The following is a 19,381-nucleotide window of genomic DNA, read 5'->3' as shown; positions in this document are numbered from 1 at the left end:
TGCAAACCCCAAGGGGGAGAGTACCCAAAACCCAGCCTGCAGGATCGGGGTGCTTTTCTCTCACCTGTCCATGTGGGTGTCCTGTCAAGGTTAGAACTGAAGCTATGTGTGGCCGGCGTATTCTCGAGCAGCAGAGCAGAGGAGCTGCGTGAAGGAGTGGCAGACACCAAAGAGAGAGAGCCTGTCCTGTTACCATGAACACCAGCCTGCAGGTGGACCTGCCCAGAAGCTGGGCTGCTTCAGGTGGCTCGCTCCAGGAGAAGTCTGAGCATTCTTTTTTTCTTTTTTATTACTATAGGATGGAGGATGAAGCTGTCCTGGACAGAGGGGCTTCCTTCCTCAAGCATGTGTGTGATGAAGAAGAAGTAGAAGGTGAGCTCTCTGTTGGTCTGGGCAAGTAAATATTTGTATCCATAGGTCTCTAGGTAATGGCATGTGTATATTTTACATATCTTAAAGTTTTTAGGTTAAAAACCGAGGCTTTTTTATGGGGTTTCATTGACCTCTGCATGGTACGTTAACAGCAATTTTAAGAACTTCCTCAGACCCTCAGAATTCGAATCAATGTGGTCTTGCTTGGCTTAACAAAAAAGCATCTTATTTTGAGGCAGGTGCCTGTGTTGTGCCTCTCCATCAAAAAAGAAATATTTTACTAGATAATGTTAAATGATTAATTCAGAGAAATTGCTAGATTTATTTAAGTTTATCTGGCAGCACCTCATATTCTTTCCTGCAGCTTGCTGGGTATTGAAATGACCATTACTGAGAGAGGATGATACAACACTTGCAGAAAAAATGGATCTAAGCTGAGGCTGTCAAGTGTGGCTGTCAGGGAGGATTCTCAGGAAAGGTGGACAAGCAGTTTTTAACTTAAAAAGCCTCCAGGAATCCTTTTGCTAATGTTCCCCAGTGCCATAAAAGCTGAAGAAGAGTTATATTTTAGCTGGTGCTACTTGCTTTCGTGTGGTTTTCCTTTCTCTTGTCTCTTGACCTATCTGTAGTGTGGGATGAACGATGGTGAGAAGGCAAGGCTTAAGAAATAGATATTAAAGTAATTATATGAAGGCATATACAAAGTTATTGATATTTATAATGTGATTTTATACAATAAACTTATAATAGTACCCAAAGTTAATGAAGTGTGCAGTTAAACCATGTGATCATTCCACTCCTTAAAGTCACCTGTGAGACAATTAATTTATGCTTTGAGACTCAAGTCTGGGTATTGGGTAGGCATTTAGTACATACCAAGAACTTGGCAAAAAGAGGTGGGTGTGGTGTGTTCTGGAGTGTATGACCAGAACCTGGCTTCCCCGCAGGTGATGCTCCTGTGTCACCCGGGACAGTCCGAACAGGCTTGCTGTTGTGCTGGCGCTCCTGTTTCTGTAGTCATTTCTTCTGCCCCTGTTGGAGGACTGGAACGTTCCCCCACCCCCACTTCCTGCATTTATGCTCTGGAGACTGAGTAATAAGAATCTGATGCCTACTTTCTTAGGAAAACGGAAACTACAGTATTTTCTTTCATATTGTTTTATGGGTTCCTTGCATTTTTACAACATGACTGTGGGAAAATGTCAAGTTGGTGAAAGCAAAATAGTTAAACCTTTTTCTTAAGATTTTTGCAACCCATGATATTAAATCTTCATAGTGACTCTGTCACTGTCCCACTGTCCAGGGGAAGAGGAGAGTATTGAAGTCATAGCAGGTGCATATAAAAAATATCCTATAGTTCTAGGACAATTAAAGCAGAAAAAGCTTAGGAATGAGATATCCTGTGTGTGTGTGTGTTTTCCTTTGAGAATAATGTTCTAGCTAAGTTCACAGGAGATAGAAATCACTTCTCCAGTTTGTAAGGTCTGTAGAGTTGACGACACCACACTGCAATAGGATATAATACACAGTTTATTAATGCTTTGACTAAGAAGTGTGTTTTCTCAAGTATTTCCCTTGAATTTCAAGCACAGGATTAAGACCACATTATAAATGAGTAGTCTGAGGAGAACCAAAAAGACAACCAAAGTTGGGAGAAATGTCTGTAAAATTCAAGAGGTGTGTTGGCTTTGTGCTGATTGAGCTGGCCATGTGCATTTTGTGCATTTTCCCCGTTCTCACAGCCCTCTTTTCAGTGACTGTCTTTCATGTTGTTTGGAGCCTGAGCCTGATTACATTTCTTTCCAGGCATGCTGAATTAGCTGCCCATTGATGGATCTGGAGACCCTATAGGCTGGTTGCTTATGATGTCATTATTTAGTGGAGAGATTCATGTCCTCTTTTTTTTTTTAAGATTTATTTATTTTATTTGAAAGTCAGAGTTACACAGAGAGAGGAGAGGCAGAGAGAGAGAGAGAGAGAGAGAGAGAGAGAAAGGGAGAATCTTCCATCCAGTGGTTCACTCTCCAATTGGCTGCAATGGCCAGAGCTATGCCAATCCGCAGCCAGGAGCCAGGAGCTTCTTCTGGGTCTCCCACGTGGGTGCAGGGGCCCAAGGACTTGGGCCATCTTCTACTGCTTTCCCAGGCCAAAGCAGAGAGCTGGATTGGAAGTGGAGCAGCCAGGTCTTGAACTAGTGCCCATATGGGATGCTGGCGCTTCAGGGCAGGGCGTTAACCCGCTGTGCCGCAGTGCCAGCTCTCATGTCCTCTTGAAACTACAGATAGGAACTGGTCCAGGCTCATTCAGTGCCCTTCCAGTTGACCCTCCACTTTTCCCACCTGGCTTCTTCTGGTGGGGATGGGAGGACTTCCATTTTCATGGAAGCTCTAGGTGATAGCATTAAGCGGCTGGAATGGATGTGGGTGTGATGGCACACACATCTGTGGTTCCAGTGGTTGAGGATGAAGAAACAGATGACCCTGGTTGTCAACACCTCTCACAGGGATTCACATGTTGAGTGTTTTCCTCAAGGACTCGTGTCACATCATCATATTGTTAATTGCAGAGGGAAAGGAGTGTGAAGGAAAGCTAACTGTTCTCTATTGAGAAGTAGCTGGGTTTCTGGTACACTTACAGCAGAAGTAAATGTTCTAGTTTTTAGGATTAGGAATTCAAAGGACAAGAAACTGGAAAACTTTATACTTAGGTTATCAATTGGGCTCTCTTTTATCCCAGTAGTTATTTCTCTTGCTTCTAGGATAAACATGATTAAAATATATTGCAGGAGATTTGGCAAGAGTAAACCTGAAATATTGCACAAATAAGATATGTTCCCCAAAAGCGATGATGAAGATGACCAAGGTCCAGGAGCTCCATTTATTTTGAAGTGCTCATGCTTTTGGCCAACCCCTCGGCTCACTAGGCTAATCCTCCGCCTGCAGCGCCGGTACTACTCCAGGTTCTAGTCCCGGTTGGGGCGCCAGTTCTGTCCCGGTTGCTCCTCTTCCAGTCCAGCTCTCTGCTGTGGCCCAGGAGTGCAGTGGAGGATGGCCCAGGTGCTTGGGCCCTGCACCCTCATGGGAGACCAGGAAGAAGCACCTGGATCCTGGCTTTGGATCGATTCAGCGTCCTGGCCGTAGTGGCCATTTGAGGGGTGAACCAATGGAAGGAAGACCTTTCTCTCTGTCTCTCTGTCTCACTGTCTAACTCTACCTGTCAAAGAAAAAATGCTCATGCTTAAAAATGTTTTGTAGGGGCCTTATTTGAGGCAGTTGGGTTCAGCTCAGCCTGAAAGTGAGAGAGTAGCTGCCTTCTCCTCTTTCTTTCTAATGCTGTAGCTCTGAGGAGGGGGGAGAGGCAGAGCCATCAAGCCACGCCCTCGGTTCACCTTGTTCAACTTTGCTTTCAGTGGGCGGCATGACACTTAATCCGTGTTCTAAAAACTCCATAGAAAACCATCAGCTGCAAAACCCACTAAGAAGAGAGTGAGTCAGAAGAGGAGTCATTTCTGATTCAATAATGAATTTATCTATGTGGTGTATATTTAAAGACCCAAACCTCCCTTTCACATAATGTCCCCCTTAAAGAGACACGCCTTAAAAACGAAACCAAGTACCAATCTTAATCTTTAAAATAAATAGATGTTTGTCTAGCTGTCCTTTTATCCTTTACCTTAGACCACATGTGATTTTGTAAAATTTAGCATTTTTGTCAGGGAGTGGTTACCATGGATAAACTTATTTAAAAATCTCAGCATCTCAGATGTTTCTTTCCATTTCCACACCAAAAGGCCCCTGATCCCGCCCAGGCGCTTCCACAGAACCCCTCTGTTGTTGCCGGAGTGACCCAGAAGCGCTGGTCACGAGGGGCATCCACTGGTTTTCATTCTGCACACAGACAGGGGAAAATACATTTTGCATAGTGAACCAAGAGTGAGAGAGGAAGAAAGAGTTCCAGGTAGCTTTTTCCAAACAGGAGGAAACCCTATGGACTTTTTTCCTTCTTAAAAACCTTGGCGGGGATTTTGGATCTGTCTGATATAAACAGATTACTTAATATTCTCGAATTTTGCAATAGGGGAAAAGAGCAAACTCCACCTTATCCTTTGAGATAAGGCCTTGGCTGTACAGCACTAGGTAACTCCCCAGCACAAGGAGGGGCCTCTTTGAACACCGGGTCCAGCCAGCAACGCAGGAAACAAAGTTGTGCGAGACAGTAGAGGCTGAGACGTGCCTCCATTTCTCCAGCTTGAACTGTGTGCCCTGAAAGCTCTGGCCTGTCATGGCGGTTTCCACTTCCATTCAAAAGTGACTTCAATGGGAAGTAGGTTCCCACCTACTTCCAACAGGAAGAATCAGACCAGCAATTCCATGTCCTTGATGGAAATGAAAAGAGAATCTTGTTGAAAAGGCATGGGATTTACAGAAAGATTGCTTTTAGGGAAATAAAAGTAAAAATAGGGCAAGGTCTGAGTGAATATTTCGAGCAAATGTCATGATTTATAGTAAATTTCACTAAATATTTGTTGAAAGAAAGAATGAGTAAATGAATATGCTACATAAGTTACAGCCTATGTAGAATGACTTTATATAATCCTGTTGCATCTTTGTTAAAATTTTTGGTTGGAAAATTGGCTCTGTTTATGCTGTTGGTCAAATGAGATAAAGTCTCTAAAGATCATATCCTTGAAATTACTCTTCTTTCATTTTCACCAAGGTCACTGTCATATCTATATTGCCTGTCTATCTGCATTGATAAGCAAAAGAAGTCCTTACAACTCTTCCGCCTTGTCCTCTTGCCTTCGTCTGCTCTATCTTTCGAAGAGAGAGGCCAAAATGATGAGATGGTGGTTTCCCTCTTTTTGGGGGGGGTCAGGACCTTCTCATTTTAAACCTGAAATCATAATGACTTCAACCTATTTCTTGCTGGAGGGTATGGTGATGAGCTATTCATGTGTACTGGAGGAGCTAGAATTCTAAAGAAAAAGTGGTTCCTGGCAGATATTTGTTAATGATTACATTGTTAAAAAAAAAAGTAACTGCTGAGAAGGAGTGAAGGCAAAGCTATGGGATGAGAAAGGGGGGGCGAAGAGGGCTGGGGCTATTCTGAGCACTGGGAGTTGAGTGTCGGGTTGCATTGTGCTGACCTCTTCCATGCCATTCACTGCATTGCCCAGAAACTGTGTACAGAGGAAGCACTGGCAAATTCTGCTACAGGAAAAGCCTTATTAAAAGAAACAATGTATCCACACATTGGAAATCTTTAAAGCAATGCAGTGAGGTGTCTAATGGCTGATGCTTGCAGAGCAACTTGGTTTTCCTGAAGTAGGTGGAGCCCTTCCAGACTTCCCAGCTCCCTGCTTCTTTCTCCTTCAAGGCCTCAGCTGAATGCCCGCCAGAGATCCCAGAACTTGGAGCTCTGGAGCTGCCCCACCCTTCTGCTGCACAGTGGATAAATATTTAGGTGTAGATTTCTTCCCCTTTAAGGAAGTGCAATGGGTTTTGGAAACGGGAATCAGACCTCTCTGCCCTTGGTGTTATACTAGGGGCTAAACTTTCAAAGCCACCTCTTGTCCTGGGTGCTGACATTCTTTCATGGCAATAAATGATAACAATTTGTATTTGGTACTTGGGATTGTGTCTTGCAAAGATCCAGAAGTTTTGAAATAGTACACTTGCAGAAATTTTGTCTGTAGATTGAGTTTCTTTTTAGAGGCCTTGTATCTGGTCACATTATGAGTGGGAGTGCCTATGGTTTGTTTTATTTTATTTTATTTTTTATTTTTGACAGGCAGAGTTAGACAGTGAAAGAGAGAGACAGAGAGAAAGGTCTTCCTTCCATTGGTTCACCCCCCAAATGGCCACTACAGCCAGGACGCTGCATCGATCCGAAGCCAGGAGCCAGGTGCTTCTCCTGGTCTCCCATGCGGGTGCAGGGCCCAAGCACCTGGGCCATCCTCCACTGCCTTCCCCGGGCCACAGCAGAGAGCTGGACTGGAAGAAGAGCAACCGGGACAGAACTGGCGCCCCAACCGGGACTAGAATCCGGAGTGCTGGTGCCGCAGGCAGATGATTAGCCTAGTGAGCTGCGGTTCTGACCAATGGTTTGTTTTCTTCATGTATTGTTAAAGCAGAATGGTTAAGGATTCCTTTGAGACTAAAAGTTGAAAACGTGCTCTATCACTGAACCATTACATATGTGAGTAGTTTAGATTTTGGGTATCTTTGTAAATGCGAACAATCAAACATGCTAATCATTATAGAGCTCTTTTGACAATTACTGAAAACAGTGTAGCTCCTGTACCTGGCATTGGAAATAGAAGTACTTTGTACCACACTACTCTGCTTTTTTTCTTTCTGATGGATGTAGCCTCACAAATAATTCCCACTGATTATCATCATCATAACAATTCTAAGTGTCTTTTATTGGCTTAATTCATCTCTCCCACCTTCCGTCCTTTGCCTTCCTGACTGATGCTTCTTTTCTGCTTCTGATACTGGAAAGGTCAAGCCACAATCGTCAAATGAAATTTCGCAAGGCCAGTTGTCTGTTTCTCTTTGGACTCATTCTGCTCCTCTCTAAGCTCTGGGTGTGAGATCTGATTTTCATCGTGAGATGGCTATGATACACATTGCCCCTAATTTGTTAAATTGCTTCTCTTCCAAAAAGGGGCATACTGACTACAGTTGCATGCAGGGTAAAATACAGATGCTTGTCTAGCAAGGTCTGCAGTGTTGGTTCTTCTAGAAAATAGACTTGGGGGTGGTGCTTTCCCACCAGTGAGGAGGCTTCTAGAGTCATTTCACTATGTGTGTGTCTATGTAATTCCCTCCTTCTGCAGTGCGGACTAGCATTAATTCTGCTCCCTGCTATGTAGGGAGCTATTGTGTACTGTAGGTGCCAATTAAATGAGATTATGCAACAGTATAGAAATAATGCCATGTATTCTAGCCTGACCTACATATTTCTCCCATTTTTATCATCACAAGATTTGGAATCATTGGGGGAATTGAAGACTAGGCCTGATGAGGGTGAGTAGAGTAAGAATAGAATACAGATCAATTGAGGCTCACTTGTTGCTGGGCCCAGCTTGCTGGGGAGACTTGTTTTGTTTTATTTTATGTTACTTTTTTGGCTGATAGCATAGAGGATTGAGGTGGAAGCCTGGCCGGCAGGGGTTCATGAGAGGTTCCCAACATAGTATCCATGCGGCTGCTGATTGCAGGTGGGAAGAAAGGTGAAGGCAGTGAGGGTGGCGAGTGACAGCCTTTGAATCAGCAGTGTAGCTGACTTAAATAATTCCTTTCTCTGAGTAGCTGAAGAGCTTTTACAGCTGGTTAATTGTAGTTACCTTTTCATGGAGTCAGAATTAGAAGGCAGCTACCTTGCTTGCCATAGCCAGAGTGCATCTTTACACTCTGCTGATTTTTCAGTGGGGGAATGGACCCTGCCTAGGCCTGATGAGATATTATTTTACTGTTTTCCTGCGGCAATGCTCAATAGCTTTTACCAGGCCAAAACTTCTGGGAATAAAAACAGGTTTTAAATTTTAGTAAGATTGGCCAACATATCAGTTGTAGAGGGCCAGAATTACGTATTTATAGATTGGTTAAATCACTGCCTAGGTCCCCAGTTGATTATTAAATTTTCAACAAGAAATTCTATCCCTATGAAAAATACAGAAAATGTCTTTGATGTCAAATGAAAGCCCATAATTGAATCCAATAGTACATGTATTTGGCAAATTAGATCGGTATCTGATTGTTCAGGTTTTTACTTGCTTTTATGCAGTGTGTGCTGTGATTCAGAGAATACAAAGGTGGACCAGGAGTCTCAGGATGTGTTTTTGCTTCTTACTCTGCGCTACCTTTCTGGGTGACAAGAACCAAATTGTCCTCCTATGGTTATGGTTTCTTCATGCAAAGCACAGTTAAAAACCTAGCTGTTTATTTACCTACTAGAGATGCTATAAGGCTTCTAGGATAATATGTGAAAAATACTTCATTTTTTGCAGTAAGCCATTGACAAATTACTTTGTCTGAATTCCAGTTTTCTGGAACAAAGAAATGGAATTGTTATCATCCCATCTTCTAGTTTTGCTAAGAATATGAGTAAAGAATTTGATATCCCAGTCTAAACCCTCTGCATTAAAAACATTGCTTCCCTTGGATATAATCCTTGCCTGAATTTATCTTTCTGATCAACACTTTCTTAGCAGTGGTTGCTGTGACTGCAAAACACGTAGCAGACTAAAGCTAATGCTGAAACCTGGTAATCAACAAGTACTTGCTTAGTTCCTATGTTAACTCTTATTAGCTTCAATATAATGGGTGGATAACGGTTTCTTTAAACTTACAGAAATGGTAGAACAGTTGCAGGTATAATGTTGCTTTTTCCAGGCTCACACGTATCATTGAATGTGAAAATATATTCCAATTAGGAATATGTTAAGTTAGGGTGCAAACAAGCCAGCTATTATTTGAGGACACAAGATTAGTTGCTATGATAATTTAGAGATTGTATCATGTATACAGGTGAGTTTACAAAGAAGACCGGGGAACATATCTCCCAAAGAATAGCATTAAGTTGAGACCTAAAGGGTGAACAGAATTAGCCAGATGAATGAGGGAAGTATTCCAGACAGGCATGTGTGAAGACCTAGAGGCAAGGAAGGGGTAGGCCCATTTAAGAAACAGAAATAAAACTAATGTGGTTGAACAATGTGAACAGGGAGAGAGTAGCCTGAGGTGAACAGGACTCAGATAATTTATGGCCTTTTATGCTCTGCTAAAGATTTAGAACTTAATATTGAGTGTATGGGAAAAAGTGATTGTAGGAGGGTTTTAAGCTACAAAGTGATAAGACAAAATTTGTATTTTAAAAAGGTTCACGGGCAGGCATTTGGTTTAGCAGTTAAACCACTGATTAGGATGCCTGTGTCCCATATCAGAGTTCCTTAGTGCGATTCCCAACTTGGCCTCCAATTCCAGCTTCCTGCTATTGCAGACCATAGGAGACAGTGGTGATGCTTCAAGTAGTTGAATTCCTGCCACCCATGTGGGAGATGTGGATTGAATTTCTGGCTCCTGGCTTTGGCCCTGCCCATTTTTTAACCATTGTGAGCATTTGGGGAGTGAACCAGTGATGTGTTTTTCTTCTCTCTCAAAAATTAAAAAAATTCCTTTGGCTCTGGATAGAGGTACAAAGATAACAATGGGGCAACTGTTGCCATGATTCAATTGAAATGGCTTCAGGTTCTAGAGTGGGGGACAAAAGAAATGCAGACAGATGGGTTGAATTGCCAGGATTTACCATGGCTGGCTGGATGGATGAAGTAGCTGCTTCTGGAGTTCTGCTATGGAAAACTTGGTAGATCACATGCTTATTGTAAGATGAGAAGCATTGGAGGAGACTGTTAAGGGATGATAGGAGTTCAGCCTTTTTGAGTATATTGAGTTTGAGGCAGCTGTGAGATAACCAAGTACAACTATGAAGCAAGAAGTTGGGTAGACAAACTATAGCTAAGAAGAAAGGACAGGGCTGGGACTGGTGCTATGGTGTGGTGGATTGGGCTGCCGCCTGCAATGCCAGCATCCCATATGGGTGCCGGTTTGAGACCCAGCTGCTCTACTTCCTATCCAGTTCTCTGCTATCACCTTGGAAAGCAGTAGAAGATGTTCCAAGTCTTTGGGCCCCTGCACCTACATGGGAGACCCGGAAGAAGCTCCTGATTCCTGGCTTCAGATTGGCATAGCTGCAGCCATTGCAGCCAGTTGGAGAGTGAACCAGAGGATGGAAGACCTCTCTCTTTACCTCTCCTTCTATCTCTGTGTAACTCTGACTTTCAAACAAATAAATAAATCTTAAAAAAAAAGAGAGAGAGAAAGGACAGGGATGGGCATAGAAATCTGAGAGTCTAAGGCATGTGGCTGAGTATTTTAAACTATAATAATGGCTGACATTGTCTAAAGAGAGAGAGAATAGAATGAGCAGAGGACTGGCCTGGGCTTTGCAGGTGCCAACATTTAAGAAGTAGTGAGAAACATAGGAGGAAACAGGAAGAGAAGGGAGCCTTTGAGGCTAAGGGAAGAGAGCTTTCAGTAAGGAGAAGTTAGTGACAAACAGTGCTGAACGATGCTTGAAGTCAGGTACGGTGAGGATTGCACATAGTAGCCACTGGACTTGGCAGGAAGAATGTAGGGTTGGTGGCCTTTTCTAGCGATACGGGTGTCATGGTTAGGAGAGTTGAGCTGGAGGCGACTGAAGGGTGCTCAGGAGATAAGTAAATCATGAGAGGCTGGGAAGAGACATAGAGGTGATGTTAGAACACTCTTAACTTTTCTCTTAATGTGCTCCATTACAGTTGGCCAATTAGAATATTTGGAATTGTCATAGGATTTTTGCATTTGAAAAGGATCTTGGAGAAAATGGAGTTTGACATCTTCCCCTTGTAGTCAGGTACATGAGCCCTGAGTCATAGAGAAGGTAGAGTGACTTGCTCGAGATAATCATGGTAAGAGTCACAGTGAGTCCAGCCAAGGCCAAGGTTTCCTGACTCTGCCAGGGCTGGGCTCATTCCCAAACAGGGTGCATGAGATTGGTTCCCTCTGGAGAGGGAATGGAATTTAGACAGGGAGGTGGATGGGAACTAGAAGCACCTAGAAGAATAGGAAGTGAGGGGAACTGAAAGCAGAGGAATGAAAGATGTTGGAAGAGCCTGCGGAAAGGTGAGAGAGAAAGGTGACAGCAGCCTGGCTGGCTTTGTCATTAGCATGATCCCAGGTGATAATGGGGAGGACAGCCAGGGCCTCTTCATGTTCTGGGGCAGCTTGTGAAACTCAGGGTTGTCCATTTAAATTTGTCATTCTGTGATGAGAAGACAGAAACATTTTGAGAGAATTATTCAGCTCCTTCCCTTCCCCCCTCCCCCAACCAGGCAATTGCTAACTTGAAAGGATGAGTAAGTCATTTTTGAGAGGACGCGTTTTGCAGACAGTGGAATAAGGGGGTGAGAGGCCCTGAGACCATGCTTGTAGGAGAGTGGGAGAGGAAGTCTTCTGTGTCCAGGAGCCCCAGGAGTCCTTGTCTCTGTACCTTGTTAGCAAGCTGTCTGGCTTTAGTTGGTTTGCTGGTCAAGGAAGGGGATGAACTGGGTGATGTTTAGGGTGACTTCAATTCCAACAGTAAAATTAGGTGCTGCTGGGCCAGCAAATGCAGTCTTTCTCTTCTCTGGGCGCATGTGGAAAACCGTAGTCATGAAGATTCTGGGACTGGGCTTAACTCACATACATTTCTCATGGCCCTTTGCATAGTGCTTGCTAATTGTTCTTGTCCTGTGGCATCATCCAGCTCTCCTTTACCTATATGCAGTATGTGAGGGAAGAGAATCTTGCAAACTACTATTAATATTTTATACTTGATTAGCCATGAGTACATTAACTATATTGTGGATTATTCATCTATAGCCGCCAAAGACTCTTCTTCCTCTCGTCCAGCCATGGCTTAGTGCACTGCAAAGAGAGACGCCATAATAGAGTCAGAGGTGGACAATGTGGGTGGAATGAGAGTATGAATGTGTGCATTTATGTGTCTTTCTAAGCTGCCTCTCAGGCTGTCATTGCAAATCCAGTTATCAATGACTGTTGGATTAGCCATTGTTTTGTATCTTCCAACCCTACTTCCCATTGAGTTGTGCAAATGGTGACCACAAGAGAAATAATGGAAACTGGCAGTTCTCTGTGTTTGGCTCATAGGTGGATTTTGTCTGACTGTGTGTGTATTGCACATTAACATTTAGCAGCTCTTTTGAGGTTCTGGGGGTGTCAGGATGAATGGAGGTGCCTGCAGAGTGGCTACTGTTTGCTCTTGCTTAAAGCACTGCCTTGCCTAGTACTGGCCTTCCACAGCCTTTTTGCTCTACTCTGCTCTGTTAAGTAAAGAGACCCACACACTTGGTTCTTGGGGGTTGGCATGCACTGTGTGGAATATCTGCAGGAAACTCTGCCTAGAGCAGCATGGAGATTGCCAGGCCTTGTGTCTGGGCAGGATGAGGAAGGATTGAGATTGTTGAAGGTGTTGCCTCTGTTGAACACTTAAACTCTGTACAAGGGCTGGCACGGTGCAGCAATGAGAAGCCACGTCCTACAACACAGGGATCCCATCTGGGCACTTGTTCAAGTCCTGGCTATTCTACTTTCAATCCAGCTCTCTGCTAATGTGCCTGGAAAAACAGCGAGAGATTGTCCAAGTGCTTGAGCCCCTACCACTTATGTGGGAGATCCAGATGAAGTTCCTGGCTCCTTACTCTTGCCTGGCCCAGCCCTGGCTCTTTGGCCGTTTGTGGGAGTGAACCAGTGGATGGAAGATCTATTTTTGTTAGATTTTTTTTGGAAAATTTCTTTAGCTCCCTGTCCCTCTGTCTCTTTGCCTTTCAAATAAATAAAAAAAAATTGAAAAAAAAAAAAAAAGAAACCTCTGTATAATGGCTTAAGTAGTCTACTGAGGGCCAAGTTAAGATAGGTCTGATGTTGGTTCTTTTGCCTTGCTCAGGGTGAATGTTCCAGAGAATGGAGGACATTCACAGGTTTAGGGCTTTAGGTGGGTGGGAGAGTAGTGCCCTGTTTTTTCCCTCTTTGGAAAGCAAGCAGAGAAGTAAGATAACATTTATGGAGCACCTTTGTGTACAAGACATAGTTTAAGGTACTTTTTCACTTGGATTACTAGAGGTAGTTACATCTATCTCTCCCTATGTTCTCTCTCTCCTCTCTATCTATATGCAGATTATATAGAGATATAGTTATCTGTATATTGATAGAGATAAATTTACATCTGTATAAACATATAGATGTATTTTTACCTGTAGATATGGATTCAAAACAATTTGCTAGAGCAAAGATGACTTTGGAGAATCAACCTTTTAGATTGTGATGTGCTTCAGGAACTGCAGTTTATGTAGCATCAACTGATTTTTAGTTGTTTGCTCATGAAAGAGGCTCCCAAAATACCTTTAAGAGGAAATTCTTTTTTTCCCCGTAGCCTAGATATTTTCAAATAATTGATGGTCGTTGAACGTACACACTTGTCTTTCTTTACAGATACTCATTAACTCAGACTTTTTAAAGCATCCATCAGTTTTAAACCCTATTACCAGTCACAAATGAAGGAAGCTGCAGTGGAAGCTTAACTTTGGTGTGTAGTTGTAGGATCCTCTCCTTTATGTTATCTGATGACTATCATTAGAACTCTTTTGTTAAAAATGAGCACTTGGAAGGCAGATGCACAAAGTTTGCTGAGCCAAAGGACAGAGAAGTCTAACTGACAACCATCAGCTTGCCTCCCTGAGTCCTTTTCCTACATCTGTTTGTTCTTGCCTAGAGATTGTTGTCATCATCATCATAACTAAATATTAAATATTAAAAGTGCTGTGTTCAGTAAACACTAGATAACAAGCTGGGTTTTATCAGTCTTCCTTGGAGAACCTCAGGTTGCCTTGAGGATTTCTTGGAGGCATTCAGTATACAAAATTCCAATGCAGTTCAATGGAAAGAGAAATGCTCCTTGTTTTTCATCACTTTTTACTATTTCTTTGTTTGTATGCCTGATCCTCATTATAATTGGTAGCATTCATATTAACATAAATTACCCATTGAAACAGGCATGTCATGTAGTGGTCAGACACCAGTTAAGATACCTGTGCCCCATATCAGAGCACCTGGCTCCAGCTCCTGACTAGTTTCCTGCTGATGCATACCCTGGAAGGCAGTGGTAATGGCTCAAGTAGATGGGTCTTCGCCACCCATGTGAGAGACCTAGATTGAGTTCTTGGCTCCCAGTTTGGGCCCTGGCATAGCCCTGCCATTGGCAGGCATTTGGGGAGTGAAGTGGCAGATGGGGAGTGTTCTCTTTCCCTCAAATAAGTAATTAAATTAAATAAAAATTATCAGTATTCAAAATCATCTATACTTAAATCATATTTGTAATGTGTAACTATCTATCAATAAACGTATGTATTACTTTTCCTATGTAAAAAGTTGCCCCTATTCAAAATATAAAAATAGGAGTCATCCCTTGTTCTGAGAAGTAGTGTGTATTTAATGTCTGGACCCTCATGAAAACATTTCATAAAGGGCTGGCTTACTCTGTGTTAGCTACAAAAACACTCCATGCCTGTTGAGGGGGCTTTCTTTTCATGAGCTGCTATTTATGCTCCAGTAAGTTAGCAAGGTTCTGTTGATTATATCTTATTACAGCTGCCCATGGACACTCTCGGAGATTTGTGAATATTAAACTAACACATTATTTGTATTTCATTTATTAAAGTCTTCAGGATTATACATTCTGGTCTCTTTCTCATTATATAAAGCACCGAACACAACATCCATGATGTCTGGACTTGGTACTATGGTTCTAAGTTTTCTTGTGCATTTGCTTCTAATTGAAGTATTTTTGGGTAAGAAGTAGTCTTTGCAGTGTCTTTTTATAATCTCTGTCACTCATCCAGGGTCTCTGCCTCCTCTTCTGCATTTTTCTTTTAGTAATTAAAAAAAAAAAAAAAGCTCTTTCATTTTGCTTCCCCAACATCCCTCTTGGCAATAGCTACAACATGTGTCAGACATCTTGGCATAAAAGCAGGTTCTGTTAGATAAGCCAGGGAAGGCAGTGTTTAACTTATATTTTGGGAATATTGCTGATTAGTTCTGAAAGAATGATATAAAGTGCCACGTGTTGTAGTTTTTGCTTTGCACTGGAGAGAACAGAAATTCAGTTGCTTATAGAATGAGCAACAGTGTGGTTACAAACCAAATTCAGAATGTCTCTCAGTGTTTAATTAGAGATGCATATAGAGGCTAGAGAGAGAGGGTGGGCTGGCTCGAGGTGGGGAAAGGTAGGATTCTGGGTAAAGATTTCCCCTGTCCTTTGATGATGAATTAGAACATGAATTAGAACATGAAAAAACCTTATCCTGCCCTATTCACTTGGATGAAGGGAGAGTAACAGTTGAACAATTGGAAGCATAAGATGAGTGTAGAAAATGCATGTCATGAAGCTAAAGACTCACTCCATGTTGGTCCCAGGTTTGTCCCTTCCTTTGTAGTGGTTGCCATGAGGAAGGAAGTACAATCAGTTATGAAATTTATAGTACAGATGTAGTGTGTATTACCAACAGCACTGTCAACGCAGTGAAGAGGCACTCAACTATTCTGAATGTTGACCTCAGAGAGCGAGAGTTTTTGTGTGGAATTTTATGAAAAAGACAACATCCTTGACTTACCCAAAACTGGCTTTTGTACCTGCTCAATGGGAATAATTGCAAGAATGCATAAGGTGATGGATGTAAAAAATCTGACACACTGGTTAAATGATTTGTAACTGTCTATATATACAGTAAAAACAGCAACATGTTTCTTAAGAAGGAGCTAATAGATCCATCTTGCACGTAAAGGCTCATGTTATAAACCATGCAGTCATCTGTAGAATTTTAGACCCAGCTGGTATAAAACTCTTTTAGGACTTGAGGACTTAATTCTGAAAGGCTCTAAGTCATCCTTGGTGGAAACATGGGTACCTGTGGAAGCCACTGTCACTTGAATGGCTCCAGAGTTACTAAGTGTTAAGAGTTCTCTGTTTGCCTGAGAGCTTTATAACCCCTAATGGGAAGTATGCAGTTAGGTGAGACCTGTCCCAGGAATTGGGAGAATTGGGTGTGATGGCTTCACAGGTATGTTTTGCTTGCAGCTGGGGTGGAGCAGGTGAGCATGGGAGGAAACAGGAACTACGTGGTGATGACTCCTGATAGAGATAACCAGAAAGGCCACGTTTCACCCTAGTAGTCCTGGCTGCAGTGTGGATTATCATTTGTTGGGGACTTGTACCATCTATCAGAGAAAGGCACGAAAGGTATTTATTTGGACACATGATACTGAGGCCAATCCAAATCAAGGCTGGAACACCCTTTGACTGAACACCTTAAAGAAACACTGTGAGATATAGATTCCAGTAGTTTTATTTTAGTTTTCATTTTGAGTTGCAGGAATATAAACTTTAGTTTAATGACATCTAAGATAATCGCCCTTTTTCCTTATAAATTATAGCTATTTAAAATCTTTTCCTTTTTTCTTTTTGTTATTGTTGGAAGAAAGTTTTCTTGAAATTTCCACCAGATAATTTTTTTTGTCAGCCTAAAAATTCCCTTAATAGAAACAGGTAACTGTCCCTGAGTCTTTGAGCATCTTGCTGTTTTATCCACTTTTGCTGGATGGGGAAACTTGTCTGTCAAGTTTCTGCTTTTCATTTTCCATGTAAAACAATGCTATACCCTTAACCTGTGGCTTCCCTCAGAGCTTGCAGTCATTATGTGAGTTGCAATTTTAAAAATAGCCATCCATCTTTGTGACACATCCCTGAGACAGGTGCAGCTATTGTAATGACAAGTAAAGACTGAGATCCACCTATGAGAATCTCAGTACCAGCAGCGGATTTTTGACAGTGAGGCTGCTGCTCTTGCTTGTGAAGGTAGCTGTTCTATGGGGGCTCCCATTCCAGCCCATTTGCTTTCAGGTATTTTTGTTTCTTGGCACATTACAGCTTATTCAATATTTGCCTGTGTCTTTGAGAAAGCTTGCCTCCCTCTCTCCCACCCACCATGGCAGAGAAGCTGGGGTGGAGGGAGGCTGAGAAGTAGTTGATGAAGCAGCAGACACTGTCCCTGAGCTCCTAAAGGTCCACTTAACCTTCTCCTCCGCCTGACCATGAAGTGGAAAGGCAGCATCCAGTTTTCAGCAACGTGTGGGAGGAGAGGGAGAGTGCTTTGAGCTTGGAATCGCTCAGTTCACTGCCATGATCGCCTCTGGTACTTCTTGGAGGGGAATCTCTTCCTTGCTCAGGGACTGTTCTATTTAACCAGGCTGTAATGATCTCTATAAGATGTTCATAGCCATGCAGGTGCCAGAAAATTGTAGCTTCCCAAGGCCATCCCTGAGAAGATAAAAATGCCAAAGAGAGGTTGTAGGGCCAGGAGTGGAACTGACAGTGACTGTGGATGGACATGAGGGATCGTTTTTGGCTTGGTAGAAATGTTGTAAAGTTGGATTATGGTGATGGGTGCACAACTCTGTCAGTGTACTAAAATCAATGAATTGTACCCTGATGCTGAGTGGCCTTTATGGTTTGTGAATTATACCTCAACAGAGCTGTTAGAAAAATGCCTGAAGCTGGGGATGGCTTGGGAGGAAGGCCTTTTTCTGCTCAGTGTCTGGGCCCCAGAGCACCACCTAGTGCAGCATGGTCTCTGCAAGCTTCCCTGCCCACTGCCGTGAGCAGAGGAGGAGCTGGAGGCTGCAGGGACAAGCTGAGCTGACCGCAGGGAGGCTGCCTGGTACCATGACGTGAACAAGATGGTGCCATTCTGTGATGATCACAGCTCAAGCTAGGTTCCAAAGGACAAGGCGCCTGCCTCTTCAGGATTTGAAGGCCGACTCTCCCAATCACCCAGACTCTCATTAGGTTGACATCAACACTTCACAGCCATGAATCTGACCTTAACATCCTATCTGTCCACATAGACTGTCTTTTAAATTATTTGGTTGAGTATGCAGAGTTTGGGTAAATACAGTAAAAATGCTTTCTGTTTAACATCAGTGTGGCTAATTCATTCATTGCCATTTTTTGCTTAGTTGTCATAATTTAGTAAGATGTAAAACTTTTTAATGTATTAGGGTTTTTTTTTTTAATGTGATAGGATTTTAAAAGCTTTTCCAGCCCTTTGTTTTTATGTGTGTGTGTGTGTTTGTGTGTGTGTGTGTGTGTGTATGTGTGTGGCATTTTCCTAATTTCTTAATGAAGGCAACCAACTTTCAGTGTGTGAGTTCCTGAAGAAATTGATTAGGTTTGCTTTACTTACATGTTTGGGACTTGTGATAGAGCTAGGCTCCTTCAATAACTGGAATGCAGGAAACAATTGACACTGTTTCTTAAGTCACATTGTTTTTGAGATGTTTCCTACTTCCTCATATAATAAAGGTTTCCCATGAGAACAATCTGCTTGCAAATAATTAGGCATGATGAATTTCTCACTGGCACACAGTCCGTGCAGAGAATGAGTTTCGCTGTGTGTTGTAGCAGATAGTTGTGTGTGTGTCTCTGTGTACAGGATGTTGAATGGGAGGGTTTCTGCTTTATCTAAAGATGCCTCCTGCTTCGTTCCAAGCACCAGGTACTTTCTTTTGAACACTGGTCCATTCATTTAGGGCTATCTGTTCCTCAGTTGGAACCTCTTTCTTAAAGCACTCTATGATTCTTCTTTATTTTTTAAAATTTTTACTTCCTTTTACCCTGACAGTTTAAGGAGACACCCATGTGAGTTATGATGTTTTCAGATCTGCTTGATGAATGACTTTGAGAAGCAGCACACAGCAGTGTGTGCACACACATGCTGTCTGCTTGTATAAGTGCATGTAGGCCCATGACACTGTATAGTTGTCACCAAAGGATACTTCCAGAAATGGGAGAGGAGTCTCACAGGGGAGAGAGCCTCATCTAATTTGGAGTACAAAATAAAAACATGTTCAGGTGACTTTTGAAATGATGGGTCCCACTTTCAGAAATGATGCTGTGTATAAAGTGAGAAGAAAACTTTACCAGGTTTAAAAAAAATGGTGTGCAACTTTTGAGCTCCTTTTTTTGTTTGTTTTATCAGATTTTGTAAAAATAATACCAGTTGTCAGCTTTGCAGCTTCTTCCATTTAGAGAACAGAAACCATTTCACCATCTTTTTCTCTCATGCCCTTCTCTTCAAGGCAATTTTTGCTGGGCCGGGTTTATTTTTGTCATCCCAACAACCAGTTTTTAGAAACTTTTGGAAATGAAAAAAGAAAAATGAGAATGGCACTGTAGCTGACATTCATTTTAGCTGTTTCCTAGTGTGAACGTTTGAGTATTTCTAAAATCTTCTCTCCGAGGATGTCTTATTTTTCTCAGTTTGTCCCAGTTTCAAGTCTTTCTTCTGCTGATT

The 19,381-nt window shown here is 42.4% G+C and overlaps 1 protein-coding gene across 8 annotated transcripts in view; it reads left to right on the top strand.

The window, feature by feature from the left end:
* Window positions 1–19,381, top strand: part of SLC4A4 (solute carrier family 4 member 4) — a 460,760-nt gene that overhangs the window by 131,411 nt on the left and 309,968 nt on the right. For 7 of the 8 annotated variants that reach the window (XM_070079470.1, XM_070079472.1, XM_070079471.1 and 4 more), the window contains exon 2: window positions 299–372. In XM_070079470.1, coding sequence (XP_069935571.1) covers window positions 299–372 — 74 coding nt within the window. 8 annotated transcript variants of the gene reach the window in all.

Source organism: Oryctolagus cuniculus, chromosome 8 (genome assembly GCF_964237555.1).
Source record: "Oryctolagus cuniculus chromosome 8, mOryCun1.1, whole genome shotgun sequence".
NCBI classification, from domain to species: domain Eukaryota; kingdom Metazoa; phylum Chordata; class Mammalia; order Lagomorpha; family Leporidae; genus Oryctolagus; species Oryctolagus cuniculus.
This window is presented reverse-complemented; position numbering and strand designations above follow the sequence as displayed.